Below are 20,566 nucleotides of genomic sequence, written 5' to 3' on the forward strand. Positions count from 1 at the left end.
GCGTTTTCCTGGCACTTGCCCAATTTTCACATTTTATGACCTGCACCTGCCTTGTTAGTTGGGTTTTTTATTACCTTGTGGGTCCCACTGATAGATATTTCATACGCACATTTAACTTGTTCAGCTAAAGTCAATAGGCAACCTCAATTAGATTATTCTGACAATAATTCTTGCAATATGCTCTATTTTATTTATTTATTTGAAAGTTAAAAAACAAAACTAATAAAATCATTATATGTAAATGTAAGTTTCGTTATTGTTTTTCATTCTACAATGTGGATAGTATTTTGAAGGAAAAAAAAAAAGATTTCAAAAATCTGTTATTAGTCAAAATACCTGCTTTTTCTAGATATTAGTGTTTTCTTATAGAAATTAGTGTTTTCTTAAGGAGCGTGAAAAAGATTAAGTGAACACTTATTTTGAACCGGAGGGAGTAAAATATGCCGCAACAAGTGACTAGCTTTTGAATCTTGTGATATTAAATATGTTATAACATTTATTTGGCAATAAAAACTTGTTATCAAGAGTAAAACTAAAAGTTAAGTTAAATTACTTCTAAATTCGTGAGATAATTTTCTCAAACAAACAAAAAAAAATTGGACCAAGTAAACTGAAACAAGATTTTAGCTATCAAGTAAACATCTAATTATTATCAAGATTTTAGCTATCAACTAACATAAATTTATGGGACTCTGCTAGCAACAATTCTTTATCACCTATAAAGTTTTTATAGGTTAAGCGAATGAATAAATAAAGACTACATCATAGTAGCATAGTAGAACGTACAACGACATTGAGCCCGTGCATAGCACAGGCAACATCCCACTAGTTTCTATTATATATAAATATGAAGAAAGGACTAACACAGCAATACAAATTTATACCACAAGCTATATAAATGGTATAGTTTAATCAACTACTTTTTTATCCCATGAACATATGTCACAGTATTGAATATTTATCTCTTCTCATGTATGCACGTATGCACTTCAATTTTAATTTTTCGACACATTTATTTCCTCCGTGCACTCATACTTGTTGACTTTTGACTTTTCAAGTTCTTTAAGAATTAATAAATGAAATACTCCCTTCGTCTCATATTACTTGACCACATTACTAAACTACTTTTTTATCCCACGTGGACATATGTTATAGTATTGAATATTTATTCTCTTATCATGTATGCACATATGAACTTCAATTTTAATTCTTCGACACATATTTATTTCCTCCGTATACTTTTACTTATTCACTTTTGACTTTTCACGTTCTTTAAGAATTAATAAATGAAGTATTCAACATTACTAAAAATATATGTCCAAATTATTTGTTCATTTACAAAATCAAGATAAAATTAATTAAATCTTTCCCATCTTACCCTCTCCGTCCCATATTACTTGGCCACATTACTAAAAAGTGGACATATGTCATAGTACTGAATATTTATCTCTTCTCATGTATACACGTATGTACTTCAATTTTAATTATCCGACACATTTATTTCCTCCGTGCACTTATACTTGTTGACTTTGACTTTTCAAGTTCTTTAAGAATTAATAAATGAAGTACTCCCTCCGTCCCATATTACTTGGCCACATTACTAAACTACTTTTTTATCCCACTTGGACATATGTCATAATATTGAATATTTATTCTCTTCTCATGTATACACGTATGACCTTCAATTTTAATTCTCCGACACATATTTATTTCCTCCGTGCACTTTTACTTGTTCACTTTTAACTTTTCACGTTCTTTAAGAATTAATAAATGAAGTACTCAACATTACTAAAAATATATGTCCAAATTACTTGTTCATTTACAAAATCAAGATAAAATTAATTAAATTTTTCCCATCTTACCCTCTCCGTCCCATATTACTTGGCCACATTACTAAAAATATATGTCCAAATTACTTGTTTATTTATAAAATCAAGATAAAATTAATTAAATTTTTCCCAGTAATAAATGTTCTTGAAAATAGTCAATTTTGATTAAAATGTATTTATTGGAGAGAGATAGGGGTAAGATAGTAAAATATATTTTTTATTTATTATTTCTTAAGGGGTGTGCAAAAGGTAAAGTGGCAAGTAATATGGGATGAAGGGAGTATATATTTTACCATAATATTCATATTTATTGGTGTAAGTCTCAATCGCGTTGAAAAATGATTAGAAAATGAGTAATTAATGTGAATGGTAAAATTAATAATAAGAACAAAAATTTCTTTCTCTTCATATGTTAACGTGGACAAGTAAAAGTAAATGGAGGGAGTGACTTTTAACCCCATTTTCCTTCTTTGTCAATACTTTAAACGTGAAGAGAGGACGAACAATAGCAATGCAAATTTGTACCAAAAATTATATAAATTGTACACTTTAACCAACTACTTTTTTATCCTACTTGAACATATGTTATAATACTGAGTATTTATTCTCTTCTCATGTATACACGTATTCACTTCAATGTTAATTCTCCTACACATATTTATTCTCACCGTGCACTTTTATTTGTCCACTTTTGACTTTTTACGTTCTTTGAGAATTAATAAATGAAGTATATATTTGATCATAATATTCATATTTTATTGGTGTGTAGTCTCAATAGCCTCAGAAAATGATTTGAAAATGAGTAATTAATGTGAAGGGTAAAATAAGAAGAAGAAAAATTTCTTTCTCTTGATATGTTAACGTGGACAAGTAAAAGTGAAGGGAGGGAGTGACTTTTACTCTCATTTTCCTTCTTTGTCAATACTTTACTTATTTTACTCTCCTTTGCATTTTCTAATTATTGTTTCTTTACATTTATAAAATGTATTACTTTATATTTTCATTTTGAAATTAAAATTTGGTGATTTACGATATAACATATATCTTTCTAATTTTGATTTCTTTGTAACAATTCTTTTTATCTATAATTGTTAATATAAAAAATTATAATATATTTTTTTAAGTAATTTAATAATTTCTTTTATTAGTTTTACTTTTAAAAAATTCAATATATACAACAATGGTTCTTATGTTTGGATCTGAACAATTAGTTAATTGAAATGGATATTAACTTGTCGGTATACATATAAGATATTAAAGAATTTAAAAGAAAAAATCTAGAATCAAAATATTAATATTCCCTCATATTCTTACTAATTTTCTTTTTCACATCGATGAACAACTTTCATTGTCATGACAATGAGAAAAAAGTCCGACTTTTTCCATCTCAAAGACTTAATTCCATCATATGTTTTTAATTTTTAAACTCCATTTTTTAATTATAACTAAAGTGATGGTACATAAAATACATTTTGTATATGTTGCTATATATATAATAACAATTAGAATATTTTTAAAAGTTATTTTCAAAATATAAATCTTAAAGACTGATTAATTAAAGTGAATAGATATTTTCGGCCGTGCATCGCACGATATATATTACTAGTATATTAGTTTGGGGGCAGGACCGTCATTTAAGAGAATTCTTGCACGTGTTAATCAATAAAAAAAAAAATGTAAAAAAAGGACAAATTGGTAGTTTGGTCATTCTATTTGTGTGTGCTTTCTTTTTCTTTTTACTGGTAGGCTTGATGTGTCTTATGCTAAACTATGATATTTTTTTAATCTTAGCCACATGTAATCAAGTTTCAATATTTTCCTTATGAATATATATATATATATATATATATATATATATATATATGAGGACATATTTTAAGAGGGGCTGCTAATATTTTTTGTTTAAAAAAAAATTGTGGATTTTCCTCTTATTTTTGTTAATCTTTTGGTCTTAGTGCTATTATTTCTAAATTAATTAGAAAATTATTCTATATCAATAAAAAAAAAAAAAATTCTCAAAGCAACATACTTAAAATTGTTTGGAAATCCATTAAATGTAATTGGAATTGGGTGTAATCAACCCATTAATTAGCCGAAATTATTGTTTACTTAAAATACTTATATATATATAAAATAATTATACCCACCATCTCCAAATTCAGGGGAAAAAAATGGACCCCGTATTAATTAACATAAAAAAAAAAAGTGAGTCCATATTAAAAAAACAAACAATGTCTCAAAAAAAAAAAAAGGACTTTGTATTCGTAGCAAATCATATAATAAAGGTTTATTACTTTTTAGTTTGTTTATTTTTTATATATATATATATATATATTTATTTTTAATTTATTTTATTTCTATTATTTTAAGTTTTTTGATTTTTAATATTTTTTATTTCAATTAAAAAAAAAAATTATTTTAATTTCATGGGAAAAAATTTTTTATTTTCTCTTAAAAAAATATATTATTATTTTTATTTTTTAAAATGTATTTTTGTTTTTTTATATATATTTATTTTTCATTTTCTTTTTCAAGCAATATATATTCCCAACCTCACGATAAAAAACTTTTTGATATAAAAAAGAAAATTCCACTTTGTAATTGCTCGTATTTTTTATTTTTGTTTTATTTTATATATATATATATATATATATATATATATATATATATATATATATATATATATACACCTAAAAATATATATATATATAAAAAGAATGCAAATTAATAATGTCCAAAAAAAAAACATATTAAAAAAATCAAACTTGACATATAACGGATGACGTTATTAAAGTAGAATTTCATTGTGAATGGGGTTATAGACTTATATTTTTCCTTTCTTTTGAATTATTTACTTAAATTACGTTGGAATTTACTTATGTAATGTTGGAATTTGACATAAGAGTATTATGTTGAACTAAAATAAATATTTTAAATTTTATATTTTGAATTTAGGTTATATTTTTATTTTAAGTTATTTGTGCATGTTGTTTATATTTTCACTTATATTTGATGGATTTTTTGTGTCAAACATTTGAATAATGTTATGGCATTATATTTATTAATATTATTTTTTTGTCAAACATCCAATCCATGACGTTATCACAAAATTTGATAAAAAATAAAAAGTATTTTCTTTTAAGTTTTATAATTAACTAAAATTAAATATTAATTTGAAAAATATATATCAATTATTTTTGTTACAATATTAGTTACAAATATATGATTATTAATTAATATATTTATATATATATATATATATATATATATATATATATATATATATATATATATATATATATATATATATCATTTATAAAGGCAATATTTTTTAAATATTAATTTTAAATTTTTTATAATTAATTAAAGCCGAGAGGTAATTACACTTAGTGCAACTAAGGACAACATTCTATTTGTGTGTGCTTTCTTTTTCTTTTTACTGGTAGGCCTAATGTGTCTTATGCTAAACTATGATATTTTAAGACGAAAAGGCTGACATCTTAGCCACATGTTCGTTCCCTTTCAATTTTTCCTTTGTAATTACACAATATTATTGGTGTAATCTAGCTCAGGGTTCTGTTTTGTCTTTCACTGGATTTTCCTCTTATTTTGTTAATCTTTTGGTCTTAGTGCTATTATTTCTAAATTAATTAGAAAATTATTCTATATCTCAAATTCTCAAAATTTAGGAGAGCTGACCATGAATTAGTAATTAATTTGGCACTTCCTAACTTTCCAACCAAAAAGTTGGAACTTCAAAGTTCTAACAATTTCACATTTAATAAGTATATATCAAATTAATAAATGAATGAATGTATTTGCACCTAGATTTTTAGTAGTTAATTATGATATATTTAGATGTTTCTTATTTTATTAAATCACTTAACTATGGTAAACTTATATGGCTTAGTGTAAACAGCGTGTGCGAGTATACAAGAGCTCCAATCCGAGCCACTTCCGAATAGTTTTCCGATTCAAATTTTATTTTAATTATAATTGTAATAGAACATAACAAATTATTTTTAAGTCCGTCAATCATTAATAAATATTGTACAATCAGAAATACTAAGATAATATACACAAGTATAAAAAGAGATCAAATAAAAAAAGAAATTAAAAAATTATACAGAAAATATCATTAAAACAAAATTACAGCTATCCACTTGTTGAGCCCGTGCATAGCGCGGGGGCACCTTACCTAGTTGTTATATATATTGGAGGAGCCAAACGTAGTGAGATGCTCAAAATCTTCATCTTGGAGACCTATCTGATATTAATTTCAGACAAAGACCTCACTTAGCTCTAAGAATGGGATTTGAAAGGGTACGTAATATTCATGCTCAATTTCTCAAGTTCGTTTGTTCAGTCTGTCTACTCAAGTTCAAAGACTCAACCCATTAATTATGATTAACTATATATTCATTCTTTCGTTCATATCATAAAAACATACTATTGTCTTTGATCTATTATTGTTTTTTTTGTTCGACAGGAGTTTGATCTAACGGTAGACCCAACAAAAGGTGAAATCAACGCGACACCACCACCAAGGAAGAATTTGTGTCTCAGTATAGTGGAACCTAATGCCAAAGATGAAACAACTTCTCAAGAACTGGACAAGATTCTGACTCAATATTTAGAGACATTGTCCCAGCGGAAAGAATACCATATAGGTATGTATATATATGTTAATTCCTTTTGTACAAACATAGTTAATTTTAACTTTATACACACTTTAGCAGAATTAAGTAAAATATTATAGTTAAGGTATGGTCTATGGACCGTAAAGCGGAATCAAAAGGAGGAAAACTTGAATCTTTGGATAAACTCGCCAGGGCTAACAATTTTAGTTGCACAGAGTATAATATAACTAGTGTAGTGTTCCACGCTTTGTGCAGTGATTGAAATTATTAATAATAGTTTATTCCTATATATTATTTTTGAGAAGTTAAACAGATTCTCTTATTATTCTACTTTTTTATAGTATTCTTCAAAATTTAAGTTATTACTAAGAAAGTAATTTATTTTACTCTTTATGCATAGCCTAAATATGTAAGTTTAATTCCTGGTGGATACACAAGAAATTAAAGTTTTTCATGTTCCTGTATATATTCAGCTATTCCTAGAGTTATAAGAAATCTGTCTCTATCAATCATGCCTATTTGCCTATCATTGAAGGATACTTTAATTTTGGGATGAAAGAACTTTCTTTTTTAAATGAAACTAGCATCTCTTGAAAAGAGAAAGTGTTACAAATGTTTTGAGGCGAGAGGAGTGTTAAATATCTGCCTAATCTATTGAAATCTATTGTCACGGTAGTACCCTCTCCCTGATCATGTCACAATAATGCATTATTTGATAGACTTAAATTTTTCCAATAGTTAAAATTTTCCAATAGTTATGTACCATAGTCCATACTTTCCCATTTTAATTTATGTAGCGATATTTGGCTAAACACAAAGTTTATGAAAAAGATTTGAAACATGTGGTCTAAAAGAAGTTTATAAATATTTGTGTGGTTATAAATCATCTCATTAACGGTAAAATGGAAAGTATAGAATTAAATTATTTCTAAATAAAAAAGTAGTATAACATACCTTTTGGGATATACCAAGAAGAAAAATATGCCACATAAGTTGGGACAGAGGGAGTAATTTGTATATATATATGTCCAACTTTTGCTACTTTCATTGTTTCAATTTATGTGATGCATTTTCCGTTTTAGTCTGATCCAAAAATAACCATTCAATTCTATATATATTTAGAAACAATCTATATATTTTTAAACTTCTCATGTTATCCTTAATGAGATGATTTATAATCAAAACACACATATCCATGACTTATTTTAAATTACAGATTTTGAAAGCCTTTTTTTTTTTTTCAAACTACATACCACGTCAAAGTACATTACATAAATAAATAGGGACGAAGATAGTACGTACCAGTGGCCACTGGGTCATGCATGCAATATATTTTTGAAGTCTCGATCAAGTTATTAACAAAAGAATAAATTAATTAATTCAAGCACATGCCAAAATCAATTTCACCAAGAGACTAGAGAAACTTTATGGACATTTTATGGATTCGACAATTCCTAATATAACTTATATAAAATTACACAAATAGTGTAAAAAGAAATTAATAGTGCCTCTTTTGAAAATATGTACATTTAACCTCTCTAAAATATTTTTTATTTACAGGTTTTCCGGTTAACATCTGTTATGAGCATCATGCCACTTTAGCTCCACTTTTGCAATTCCACTTGAACAATTGCGGAGACCCCTTCACTCAGAACACTGTCGATTTCCACTCCAAAGATTTTGAAGTGGCTGTTTTGGATTGGTTTGCGCAACTATGGGAAATAGAGAAGGATGAGTATTGGGGATACATTATCAACGGTGGCACTGAGGGCAATCTCCATGGCCTTTTGGTTGGGTAAGTATAAAAATTAGTGGGTTCTAAATTAATAATTTGTACATATTTTATGAAATTTTTTAATACAAATACAGAATTTGGACCAAAGTTATTGGTTTGGCCGAACACGGAAACGATAAGCTAGCTCCGCTGCTGTCGATAGACAAACACTAAAAAAAAATGAAATTAGCTATGAACTCCATCACTAATCCTTTGTTAAATTGCTCGTACGTAACAAAATTTTTAATAATCCGTCGCTAAATAGGATTAGCGAAGAATTTTGTTGTTTAGCTACGTACAGAACTTATCCGGAGATAATGACTTCTTATTAAATTCATTACTTTTTCACCATTTAAAGAACTTGGAAACTTAGATTGGAGATTTGTTGCGCTCCTAAAATCATCATACAAGAAAACAATAAAAAATTTCTGAAAAAGTCAAATAATGAACACAAGAAAATAATGAAGTCACTAATTTCTAATATTTTAGTAGTGAAAGTTTCTCCTAGTTTCAAGTCAAGAGTTTCATTCAGTATCTTGAAATTGAGACGAATATTTGTGCAGAAGAGAGATACTTCCCAATGGGATAATATATGCATCAAAGGATTCACATTACTCAATCTTCAAAGCAGCAAGAATGTACAGAATGGAGATAGAAACTATCAACACATTAGTTAATGGGGAGATTGATTATGCAGATTTGAGATCAAAGTTACTTCTCAACAAGAACAAACCAGCTATCATCAATATCAATATTGGTAAATATTCTTACATCCTATAGCTCTGTAACTTCACTACCCATATGTAGGGTACTACTATTACTTTTAACTGTTAATGTATGTTTTGTAGGAACTACCTTCAAAGGAGCCATTGATGATCTTGATATGGTCCTACAAATACTTGAAAGTTGTGGATATTCCAATGATAGGTATTACATTCATTGTGACGCTGCACTATATGGGCTAATGGTCCCATTTATCCAACATGTAAGATTATTTTAATACATTATTTTCACTAAAGAACTTTCCATCAAGGGAACAAATAGAAAATGACCTAGGTCTCTATTTTATTTGACAACAGGCGAAAATAATTACCTTCCAGAAGCCAATAGGCAGTGTTTCAATTTCAGGCCACAAGTTTTTGGGATGTCCCATGCCTTGCGGTGTTCAAATAACGAGGAAAAATTACATTAGTACTCTCTCAAGAAAAGTTGAGTATATTGCCTCAGTAGATGCTACAATTTCTGGAAGTCGAAATGGTTTAGCACCGATATTCTTATGGTACAGTTTAAGCACGAAAGGCCATGCCGGATTGCAAAAAGATGCCAAAATGTGCACCGAAAATGCCCGATATTTGAAAGGCCGACTTCATAAAGCAGGAATTAGCTCTATGCTCAATGAGTTTAGCATTATTGTTGTCTTTGAAAGACCTGCTGACCATAAGTTCATTCGTCATTGGCAACTTTCTTGCACAGGCGATATGGCACATGTTGTGGTTATGCCCGGCATTACAAGAGAAACTATAGACAGTTTCTTAAAGGATCTAATCCAAGAGATGAAAAAGTGGTACCAGGATGGAACAACTCTGCCACCTTGCCTGGCAGATGATATAGGTTCCGAAAATTGTCTTTGCTCCTATCAAAAGATGCATTGAATATTGTTGGAGCCAAGACTTGGAAATGGTCTTGGTTAAGTATTTTTTATTTTTCTTTTTGATTCTTCATTCAGTGTCTGGTATTTGCATTGAGGTCCAACTAATAAATTCGAATTCAGTGTCTGGTATTTGCATTGAGGTCCAACTAATAAATTCGACTTCACACGGAGAAGTCCCACATTTGTTATGGAGTATATTTTCATGCAGGAGTGATGCAATAAAATTGATAGTCTGAAACACTTTTTTAAGCATTTTGAGATGCAAAGTTTCTTCTTCTTGAGGTTGATTATCATCTTCTCAACTACTGTAAAAGAACACTCTCCTGTATCTTGTGATTATTATTTATTGTTTTTTTTATCAATTAATTATGCCTTCAAGTGGCGCCCCTTTGTATTATTCATGAGCAACAAAATCAAGGTTACAACTAGTGTTTTAAAAGGCGGAGGCGTGAGACGGGGTGTTTTACTTAGCACGGGGCGAGGAGTAAGCCTCAAGGCATGGAGCTTAAGCCTCACAAATCTTTAATTTTTTACTTTATAATGTAGTAAAATAGTGTAATAGCACATAAATTATAAAAAAAATACATTAATAGAAGGAAAAAAAAAACATGATCAAAGAAACTCATAAAAAACAAAACTTAGGACATGATTTACAAATATAAATATTAAACAATGTAATGAGATAAAAGCTATTATGAGATGCAAATCGACTCTAACATCTTAACTTCAAATAATAAAAGAATCACAATTTCTTAAAATATATTACTATTATACTATGCAATTTACCTCCCTAAAAGAAAATAATTAGTAAAGTTGAGAATGTTGAGATGGATGTCTGGGCACACTAGGGATTAGGAATGAGGCTATCCGGGACAAGGTAGGAGTGGCCTCGGTGGAAGATAAGATGCGAGAAGCGAGACTGAGATGGTTTGGGCATGTGAAGAGGAGAGACACAGATGCCCCAGTGCGGAGGTGTGAGAGGTTGACCATGGATGGTTTAGAAGAGGTAGGGGTAGGCCAAAAAAGTATTGGGGAGAGGTGATTAGACATGATATAGCGCAGTTACAGCTTACCGAGGACATGACCTTAGATAGGAGGGTATGGAGGACTCAGATTAGGGTAGAAGGCTAGTAGATAGTCTCGTTTATCCTTTCATATTAGTAGTCGCATTATCGCGCTATAGTTTCTTGTGCTTTGATTTCTGCTACTATTTGTTATTTCCTGTACTTTGATTATCTTATTTTATCTGTGGTAGCTACTGTCCCTTTGCAAATTGTTTCATCATGGCTTAGTCGCTTTCTTTATTTTCATTTCGATATTGCTTTGAATTTCTTGGCCTTATCTGACCTCTTTTGATGCTTTCTATTGAGCTGAGGGACTTTCAGAAAGAGCCGTCCTACCTTGGTAGGAGTAAGGTCTGTGTACACTCTACCCTCCCCAGACCCCATGTTGTGGGATTTCACTGGGTTGTTGTTGTTGTAACAGTATTATAATCAAAACATCACTCTTTCGTGAATAAAAACAAAAATACTTTCAAATAGCAAAATAATAAAATATGATAATTTTGAGACATGGAGAAAAACATGCTGACCAATGACAAGTGAAGATGTAAAATTTGGCTATTTATTTTTAAAAGAAATTTTAAGTGATATTCAGCCTCACGGTGTCCTCAAATAGTAAATATGCATTACTACGACAAGTTGTTTGAGTTACTCTCAATCTTCTTATTTCTATAGATGAAAAAACTATTAAGCATCATTCATTTATTAAGGAATTATGAGGGTCAAAGGTGTTAATTAAGGAATTTGACACATAATTTGTGTAAGAACTGTTATGCGAGCCCTGAGCGTTGGCGGTTAAGAGTGTTTAGGGCGTATAGTCGGACGCCTAAGGCATAAGCCTCATAGAACATAGCCCCACACAAGAGCTTTGATGCGTTCGCCAGTGCCCGCCCGCCCCGGGGCGAGTCCCAAGGCGCGTCCAAAAACTGCCTTTTAAAACACTGGTTACAACAACAAAGAAAGGGGGCCTTACAGCCAATTAGCCCTTCCACCCCTTTCCAGAATGGGAGATATCATTCAACTTAACTAACAGAACTAGACTTCCTACAAGATTATATTATCCCCACGTATCATGAGAAGGCTTTACAAAAAAATTACATTAACAAATAATTATGACAGTTTCCTTAGTATTGGTGAAGTTGAATCTTTGAGAAAGCATTGACTATTTCTATATACATCGCTGGAAGAAATCATTACAACATGACTTTCTCATTCGGTTAAAAAATTACAACTATTGTATACATGGTAAGATATAACTCGACAAGTGGCATGACGGGAATGGAGCACGTGGTAGTTGAAGGTGAAGCGTTGCTTTGTCGTTTCACTTAGTCGGAATAAGAGACCCCGGATAAACCCGGAGCAAACCTACCAAGACAATTGTCTCGGGTCATTAATAAAAGATTAACATTGTGTGACCGGTCCAGATTCGAAGCAAACGTTACGATTTAGAATTAAAACAACATTTATTGTCCATTATTACTCATTATTAGAATTTAATTACGGCTTAAGTGTTGATGCATTTGTACTATAAAAGGAGCCTAAAAGCTTCTGAAAAGGATAACCAAATAAAAATTACTCACACACATTCATACTATTCAATCTTTTGCAATTAAGCTTAATATGTCATTCTTTTGTACCGAGCTAACATTTATTCTGCAAGGCCAAAGCATATAATTGTTCCACCGGAGGAAAACCCATCAAAGGATTCTCTCCAAAGATCAACAAAGCCCAGGCTTAATTATTTCACTATTGATTTGCTCATTTGATTTCTCTAGTCGCTATTGGCCTATGTATTCACTGTTTATAACAAATCAAATCACGTATCCTTTAAAGTATAAACAAATTCAACTGTTCTTTTTTTAAGGTAAACAGTTTGGCGCCCACCGTGGGGCTAAGGATAATAGTGATATTATTTTGTTGCTCTAATTACTTTACTTATCCCTTTTAACTCTCTGTCACCACGGAGATTTTGACAATGACAAACACTGAAAATCAAGCTGATGGAGTGTTGAACAACCTGAATGCTCAAGAGAGAGATCCGACAGCAGGGGAAGTCAGTGCGAGGAACGATCAAACCCCGATTTACCCTCGTGGATCCAAGCACATGGGAGATGATTCGATTCCTAATGATGACCATGAAGAAAAACTGGTTACGAAAGTAGACCCAGGGATAGCAAATATACTGGACTTGCTAGAAAAGCAGCAGAAAGCTATTGCTGACTTACAAGCGGGGAGAAACAATGTTGGAGCAAATCCACCAAATACGGGGGCAGAACGCAGAGAAGGAAGCAGTGATGCCCGTAATAGCGGAACGACACCTGAAGTTATGCAGTACTTGGAGGTCTTTCCAATCGGTTAGAGAAAAATGAGAAACAATTAAATAGTCGATTGGATCGGAATAAAAAAGAATTTAAGGTGTTTAATTCCCGGATAGATCAGATTCTAGGAGCTCCTCCAGTATTGAAGGGATCAAACTCAAAGATATATGTGCAGTTGCTATTCCTGCCAAGCGCAGAGCCTAAGTTGATCCCGAATAGGTTCAAATTGCCGGACCTGCCCAAATATGATGGGACCACAAATCCTCAGGAGCATGTGACATCATACATGTCACGCCCCAACTAGGGGAAATGTGCGGGCACCTACCATTTCCCACCTCGGTAGGTAAACCCTTTTCCAAATCATTCAATCAACCATAATAAATTAATCAAGGCAATCGAATATAAGTCTCAAACATAGATAATAATAAGGATAAGTGAATAAGTGCGGAAAATAATACAACAATCCCAAGGAATCTGGTCTAAGGTCGTACAAGAGCCACTACTACAAATACTACAAGTCTGAATATGAAGACATGTCTGATAATGGAATACTGTCTCAGAATATCAAAATAAGACAAGTAGGTAAGAATAGGAATCCAGGCAGCGAATCCATCTAAATGCTCACTCTGGAATACTCGTCAGACTGCCTCGGGACTCAGTTATGGGGCGAAGAAGTCGATCCGGTCACAAACTTTGCACTCGGAAAGAAAGCAGCAAGGTAGAATCAGTACAACAACACGTACTGAGTAGGCATCATAGGCCGACAACAGTTAGAAAATCATATACTCCCTCCATTTCAATTTATGTGAACCCATTTGACTGGGCACGACATTTAAGAAAAAGTGAAGACTTTTGAAACTTGTGGTTCAAAATAAGTCTTGAATATTTGTATGGCTGTAAATCATTTCATAAAGTGAATTTGTTTCCAAATTAGGAAAGAGGTCATTCATTTTGGCACGGACTAAAAAGAAAATAGGTTCACATAAATTGAAACAGAGGGAGTATATAAAAAAGAGACTGAAAAAGTAGGCATGCTCACACTCATATAAAGCTCGACACAGTCCAAATATCGAATCCAGTACCAAATCACCAAGTCTAGAGAATCACCTCAAGTCTACTATAAGTCTGAAACACCATCTCAAGAATTACTATCAAGTACACATATCACCAAAAATCAATCAACAAGTCCAAAGTAATGCCAACAATAAATATGAGATGAATGCAATGCAAATGCAATGATACACACACACTTCGGGCGGAATATCTCGACGCATGACCCATGGGGGACTGCTCCGTCTATGTACCTGCTGTAGAACACACAGCCCGATCCAATAGTTAGTGTTTTTCTGAACGTGCAACCCGATCCCACTCAGTGTTGCGGTACGTGCAACCCGAACCAAGTAAGTGTTCCGATCCCAATACATATAAATGAGTGAATGCATGATAACAATGGCAACAAGAATATATGAATCAATGGTGCCACACATGGACACAGATCTCACTCACAAATAACAATATCATAGTCCTTTCTTCCTTCCCAACAACCTCATTCACGATAAGTATGTTTTCCGACACACCAGTAATCACTAAGCATCAACTCTCTAAAATCAATCTCATGGCGGCGAGGCAACAACTCACAATAAGAAACAACACAATAGAACACAATAAGGCAATAAGCCATAATCAACAACAATACCAACCTAATTATTTGCTAAAACAACTCAAGATTAAGCCTAATTCGGATTTAAAGCAAAACCCCCAAATTTGGGTATGAACCCTAATTCTTTAATCCTCAAATTACTCATTAATAATGGGAGAAATAAGCTTAACAACAAGGAATCCATCAAGTTCTATGGTTATTCTAGTCAATTTCACCACCAATTTCTATTTTTAGAAGTCTAAACCCATTTCAAGAATTTAACACGAGAATCATCTTCTCTATCTAGATACTAGTGATTCTAAGCATGGAATAGGAATCTAGAAAGGCAAATGATGAAGGCTAGGGTCATAGATCTTACCTCCAAGAAGATTCAGTCCACAAGTTGCTCTATTCCCCCAAAGAGTGCTTATAAAAGTGATGAGAAGAAGTGATAAGGTTTAAGGGTTTTAACTTGAGAAAGAGGAAATATTTTGCCTGACTACGGCTGCAGTGGTCAAGGGAGCCGCCACAGCGCATGCGCTACGACGCCCAGATGGCTCGCCATGGCAGTCTCTACCAAAATCATCAGGCCGCTATAGCGACAAGCATACCGCTATGGTGACTAGTCACTAAATCCCTCAGTCCATTATAGCTATCTTCCCAGCGCTATAGCCGGACCGCTATTGCGGTTATAGTACCACTGCAGCGCCTACACCATAATATCAGAAAGTTTTGGTTTTTGACCAACTCAACCCAAAATCCGACTATCACCCGAGGCCCCACAGATACCTAATAAACTTGCAACCACACATAAAAACATGCTACGAACTCACTCGTGGCCTCAAATTTCCCAACGGATGTCTATTTGACCAAGTCAATCCCCAATGGCCTAAAGCCAAGTTCCCAACCCATGTTCCAAAACGCTCCTAATTGCATTGGGAACAGAACCGAACACACTACCAAGTCATGAATGACTGTCCGAACCTCTTAAAATTGACGAAATTCCAAAAAAGGTTCATTTATTCAAAAGTCAACTTTGGGTCAAACGAATTCCAATTTGAGGCTTAAACCTCCAAAAGTCACTCTAAAACCCGCCCGATGACCTAGGGAAAGGTCAACAGGGGTAAAAGGGTCATTAGCACTATAACGACCAATCAAGTCGTTACAATACACATGTGCCATTAAAGGAAATGATATGCAGTCGGACGAGATTGAACCCGTTTTACTCAAGAAGTTTGGCGAGACTTGTCCAAAAGGGCAATGACTTGGTACTCTCTGCTACTGGAACATTCGATTCATTCTTTCGAAATGATTGTGGATGCCTTTATCAAAGCACATCTTTGGAGCAAAGAAGGTGTCAGCATGGAAAATAGATATATTCAAGATTGCCCAAGGCAATGTTGAGTTGCTTCGTGAGTTCGTTATAAGGTTCCAAAAGGAACGGATGCTGTTGCCGGTAGGGGTGGGCGTTCGATTCTTCGGTTCGATTTTTTCGATTTTAATTTTTTGAAAGTGGACACCGAACACCGCACCGAATTACTTCGGTTCGGTTCGATTTTTTGAAGTTCGGTTTCGATTTTTCTAATTCGGTTTTCTGCTTGTAAAATGGACTTTCTTTTTAATTAAAAATGAGCTATTTTATGTTTTTTTAATTCAAAATGGTCTATGTCAATTCATCGACATGTTTTGCACCTCGCTTTAAGGCTTAACTATGTAGACAGCATTAGAGAATGATCACAACATGATATACTTAGCTATGTTCATGCTATTGGTAGCACCACTGTAACTTCTGGATGATGTAAATGATGGAGTTGAATAAAAAATGGATACAGGAAGTTTGTTCATGGAAATGGCATTTAACTACTAGACAATAACATACCTTCTGTTGAATAACAAATTCGTTAATCCACTAGAGGTTCTTGAGCATTGCAAGGACACATGTTTTTACTTCCTGAGTAACCATAAACATTTAACATCAAAATGAGTACATGAAATAATTCCTTTTGCTAGTTACATAAAAGATTCAATTTTGTTTGTTATAATTTCTTTTCCTACTAGTTACACTAAAGAGACTTCCAAAACAGTTTTAAGTCCATATCTAAGATCATCTAATTTGCTCTCAAATTTCTTTAAAAAAAAAGGCTCAATCAGCAAAACCAATTTCGAGTCCAGTAGCTGATGCGTGGTACCCAACCCTAGCTGTGTTTATGCTTGCAATTGGACTTGTTGTTACTGCTTCTTTCTTTATCTATGAAGCTACTTCTCCGAGGAAATATCGCAATCTTGCAAAGGAGCTTGCAACTGGGACAGTTGCGTCTGTTTTCTTGGTTTTGGATCCTTGGATATATTAATTTGGATCAGTTAGGGATGGGCTTGGATAGTTGGATATATTAATTTGGGCCTGAAGAGTGGAGTGGGTTGAGTGATCTGAGGGGTGTAAAAAATATTTAGTAAATTTTCGGTTTAACCGAAAAATCGAAACCGAACACCGAATTTGATATTAAAAAAAAATCGAAACCGAACAGAAATACCGAAAAAATCAAAATCGAATTAATTCGGTTTGGTCCGATTTTTCGGGTTTCGGTGTTTACGTCCACCCCTAGTTGTCGTCTGTCCTGGATGAATGGGCAGCGGAGGTATTTACCAAGGGAACAACCATAAAAGTTCTAGTGCCTCATTAAAACTGAAAGAAAACGTATTTGAATTTCCTGCTACAACATGGGCAGATGTTCATAATAGGTATGTATTAAAAATCCGAGAGGAAGATGACCAATTCGGATTATCGGCTGGATCAACTGGCCGGAGTTGGAACCATGACAGGCCAAGAAGGAATGCTGATTATGATTCCAGATTTGGAAAGGAAAGATATCAACCGTATGGTCAATAGGAAAGGTCTCGTTCAAGACCAGAACAGAGCCGGAGCAATCAGTATGAGAGACCTAATTCTGACAGGAAGGTTGATTCTGGTCAAAGTAGACGAGGACTTCAGTCCAAGACAACAACAATTGATTCAGTTACAAATAATACTGAAAATCTAAGGCTATTGGAATACAATTTTAATATTGATTTAGTGGAATTGGTCACGCTAATAAATAAGATTGATCGCACGAAATGACCTAGACCAATGAGATTGGATTCTAGCCAGAGGAATATGAGTTTGTTTGTGATTCTCATAGAACCCATGGTTATCGAACTGCTGACTGTTGGCACCTCAGGGATGGAGTAGCATGATTATTGAAGGACGGTCACTTAAGAGAATTCTTGAGTGACAAGGCCAAAGTAACTACAGAAAGAATAGGGATTTGGTCAAGCAAGAGCTTCAGACCGAACCATGCCACGTTATGACCATGATAATTGACAAGCCCAAGAAAATCAAGGAAATTCCTCCGGGTAGAGATGATGAGATGACAGGAGTTCGCGGAACTGTCGAACATAAATGAAAGAAAGTATTGTCGATTGGCAGTAGAAGTGTGGAAGAAATCTCACCTCGATCCAATGATTTGGTAATTTCTGCTTTGATTAATTATTGTATAGTTTTTGGAGTTGCAGTTGTTCCGAGAAATGCGGTGGACATTATTCAATGGGGAGTCATATAACAGTTGGCAATGATGGGTGAAATAGAACTAACCGAGAAGGAAACCGGGAAGATGATTGGACCCAAAGAAATTGAGAAAGGAGTTGTAGAATTGTTAGTTGTCACCGGAGGCGGAGAAAGGAATATAAAGTTTCGAGTAGTAAATGGAGGCATATATTTTAAGGTTGTATTGGGGAGACCTTAGATTCAAGATACAAATGCCGTGATCGCAGCTTCACTCAGACGGTTAGAATTTCAAACGCCAGAGAGAGTAGAGTTCGCCCCGGCGAAAAGTTTAGATGAATGGAATGTCGGTAGTGGCATAGGCAAGGCGGATTTATAGCTTCTCAAAAAAAAAACTTACAGTGAAGATGGAGGAATAATCGATAGATGAAGTGAACATAATGAATGAGCAAATGAGTGTTTAATCAGATAAGATTACTGGGAAGAAATTCGTACCAAATGGTCGCAAGTCAAAATCATTTGAGGTAAGTTTTAATTCATTGAATGTTTTTTCTAAGAAAATTTCAACATTTATTGCAGGAGCAAAAGAAAAGCGGATCCCAACAAGAAATAAGTTTGGAAGCAAGGGAAGATTATAAATTATTCGGAGGACTTAGAAAACACGTGTCGTACTCTTTTTCCATTCATCCGGTATTTATTCCTAAAAACAAAGAAAGGGTTTTTCTGACAAGGTTTTTAATGAGGCAACAACAAATGTGTTACTTTGGATGGAAAGTCAGATTTATTGGTCATCATAGGTAACAAGAAGTTAGAAATGGTCTCAAAAAGCTTTCGAGAAGATTGGCCGCAAGAATTTTGAAATTCAAAAGCTGGAGCAACTATATTAAAGTTATATATTGTAGGAACTGGGGACTGTGGGCCAGAGACTAAGCTGGTTAGTCGAAGGTTGTACTATTCCTATGGATTTGTTTCATGAAGTTTGATTTATACCAGAAAGAGAATTGTATTAGTCAAATAGACTTTTTTCTCTTCAAGCAAAACTTTGATTGAGAGTTATACAGACTAGAATTATACACAGATTACAAGTTTGCACTTAATCAAATAATGCCCAAATGAATTAGAGACGCCTAATTCATCAACATAATTATAAGGCCTTATTCATGAAAAGAAAACTGAGTTGAAAGTATCATTCCCGACAAATATACCAAATTCGGAGGTATTTAAACCTGAGAAAATCAAATTCATAGATATTTAAATCCAAGAAAATCAAATTCGGAGGTATTTAAACCCAAAAAAATTAAATTCAGAGGTATTTAAACCCAAGAAAATTAAGTACAGTGATATTTAAATCTGAGGAAATTATTATCCATTTGGAGGTATTTAGTACGGATGATAATAAGATAACCCAAGGGAAAATAAAAAAGAAAAGAAAAAAAAACGCGGAAATTATTTACCCAAGCGTAGTAAAAGTGTGCATGAATCACACATATATGTTGTTTTCGAATGTCACGACCCAACCCGCCATGACTGGCACCTATCTAAATCCTAGTGGGCGAACCAACATACAAGACACCTATCCATTCAATCCGGTTTTATATTAACCAAGCTAAACAATTATTACTCATTTAACATCAAAAGAACAAAGTAAATCATGCCATAAATGCTGAAATAAGTGCGGAAGTTCTAACTATTACAATCCCCAAAATTCGAAAGTCATCGTACAGGACTCTAATCTAAAACATGTCTAAGAACTGAAGTCTAACAAATAAGTAATCTATAATGTCCAGAGTACGAAAAGACATCATAGCAAGAAGATCTTCGGGCGGCCTGGCATGGGAAGAAGCTCACCCCAAAATCTGTCAACAAATATCCTCCACGCTAGATGTGAGGACGAACAACGGTCTCTGTATCACAATCTGCACTCAAAAGAATACAACAAGGTAGTATCAGTACAAACACTATGTACCGGTAGATATCATAGGCCGACTAAGATTAGTATCATGCATCTTTCGTAAAATCAATAGAATAAAACAAGCCAGTCAACAGACATGAATATCAATAAATCACAGCAAGTCAACCAAGGACAATCACAATCAAATCACCAAGATGTCAAGCA

At 33.1% G+C, this 20,566-nt stretch overlaps 1 protein-coding gene across 1 annotated transcript; it reads left to right on the forward strand.

Annotated features, from left to right (window-relative positions):
- The first annotated feature begins 6,068 nt into the window (after positions 1-6,068).
- Positions 6,069-10,013, forward strand: LOC132029404 (histidine decarboxylase-like). The gene is made up of 6 exons (XM_059418682.1): positions 6,069-6,152; positions 6,319-6,499; positions 8,030-8,264; positions 8,807-9,000; positions 9,092-9,228; positions 9,323-10,013. The coding sequence occupies exons 1-6, from the start codon at positions 6,138-6,140 to the stop codon at positions 9,893-9,895; spliced, it is 1,335 nt and encodes a 444-aa protein (XP_059274665.1). The 5' UTR covers positions 6,069-6,137; the 3' UTR covers positions 9,896-10,013.
- Positions 10,014-20,566: the final 10,553 nt, after the last annotated feature.

This window comes from Lycium ferocissimum, chromosome 9 (genome assembly GCF_029784015.1).
Source record: "Lycium ferocissimum isolate CSIRO_LF1 chromosome 9, AGI_CSIRO_Lferr_CH_V1, whole genome shotgun sequence".
NCBI classification, from domain to species: domain Eukaryota; kingdom Viridiplantae; phylum Streptophyta; class Magnoliopsida; order Solanales; family Solanaceae; genus Lycium; species Lycium ferocissimum.

Coding starts and splice junctions, on each gene's coding strand:
- LOC132029404 (XM_059418682.1), top strand. Junction 8,265..8,806: donor CTCCATGGCCTTTTGGTTGG/GTAAGTATAAAA, acceptor ATATTTGTGCAG/AAGAGAGATACTTCCCAATG. Junction 9,001..9,091: donor TATCATCAATATCAATATTG/GTAAATATTCTT, acceptor TATGTTTTGTAG/GAACTACCTTCAAAGGAGCC.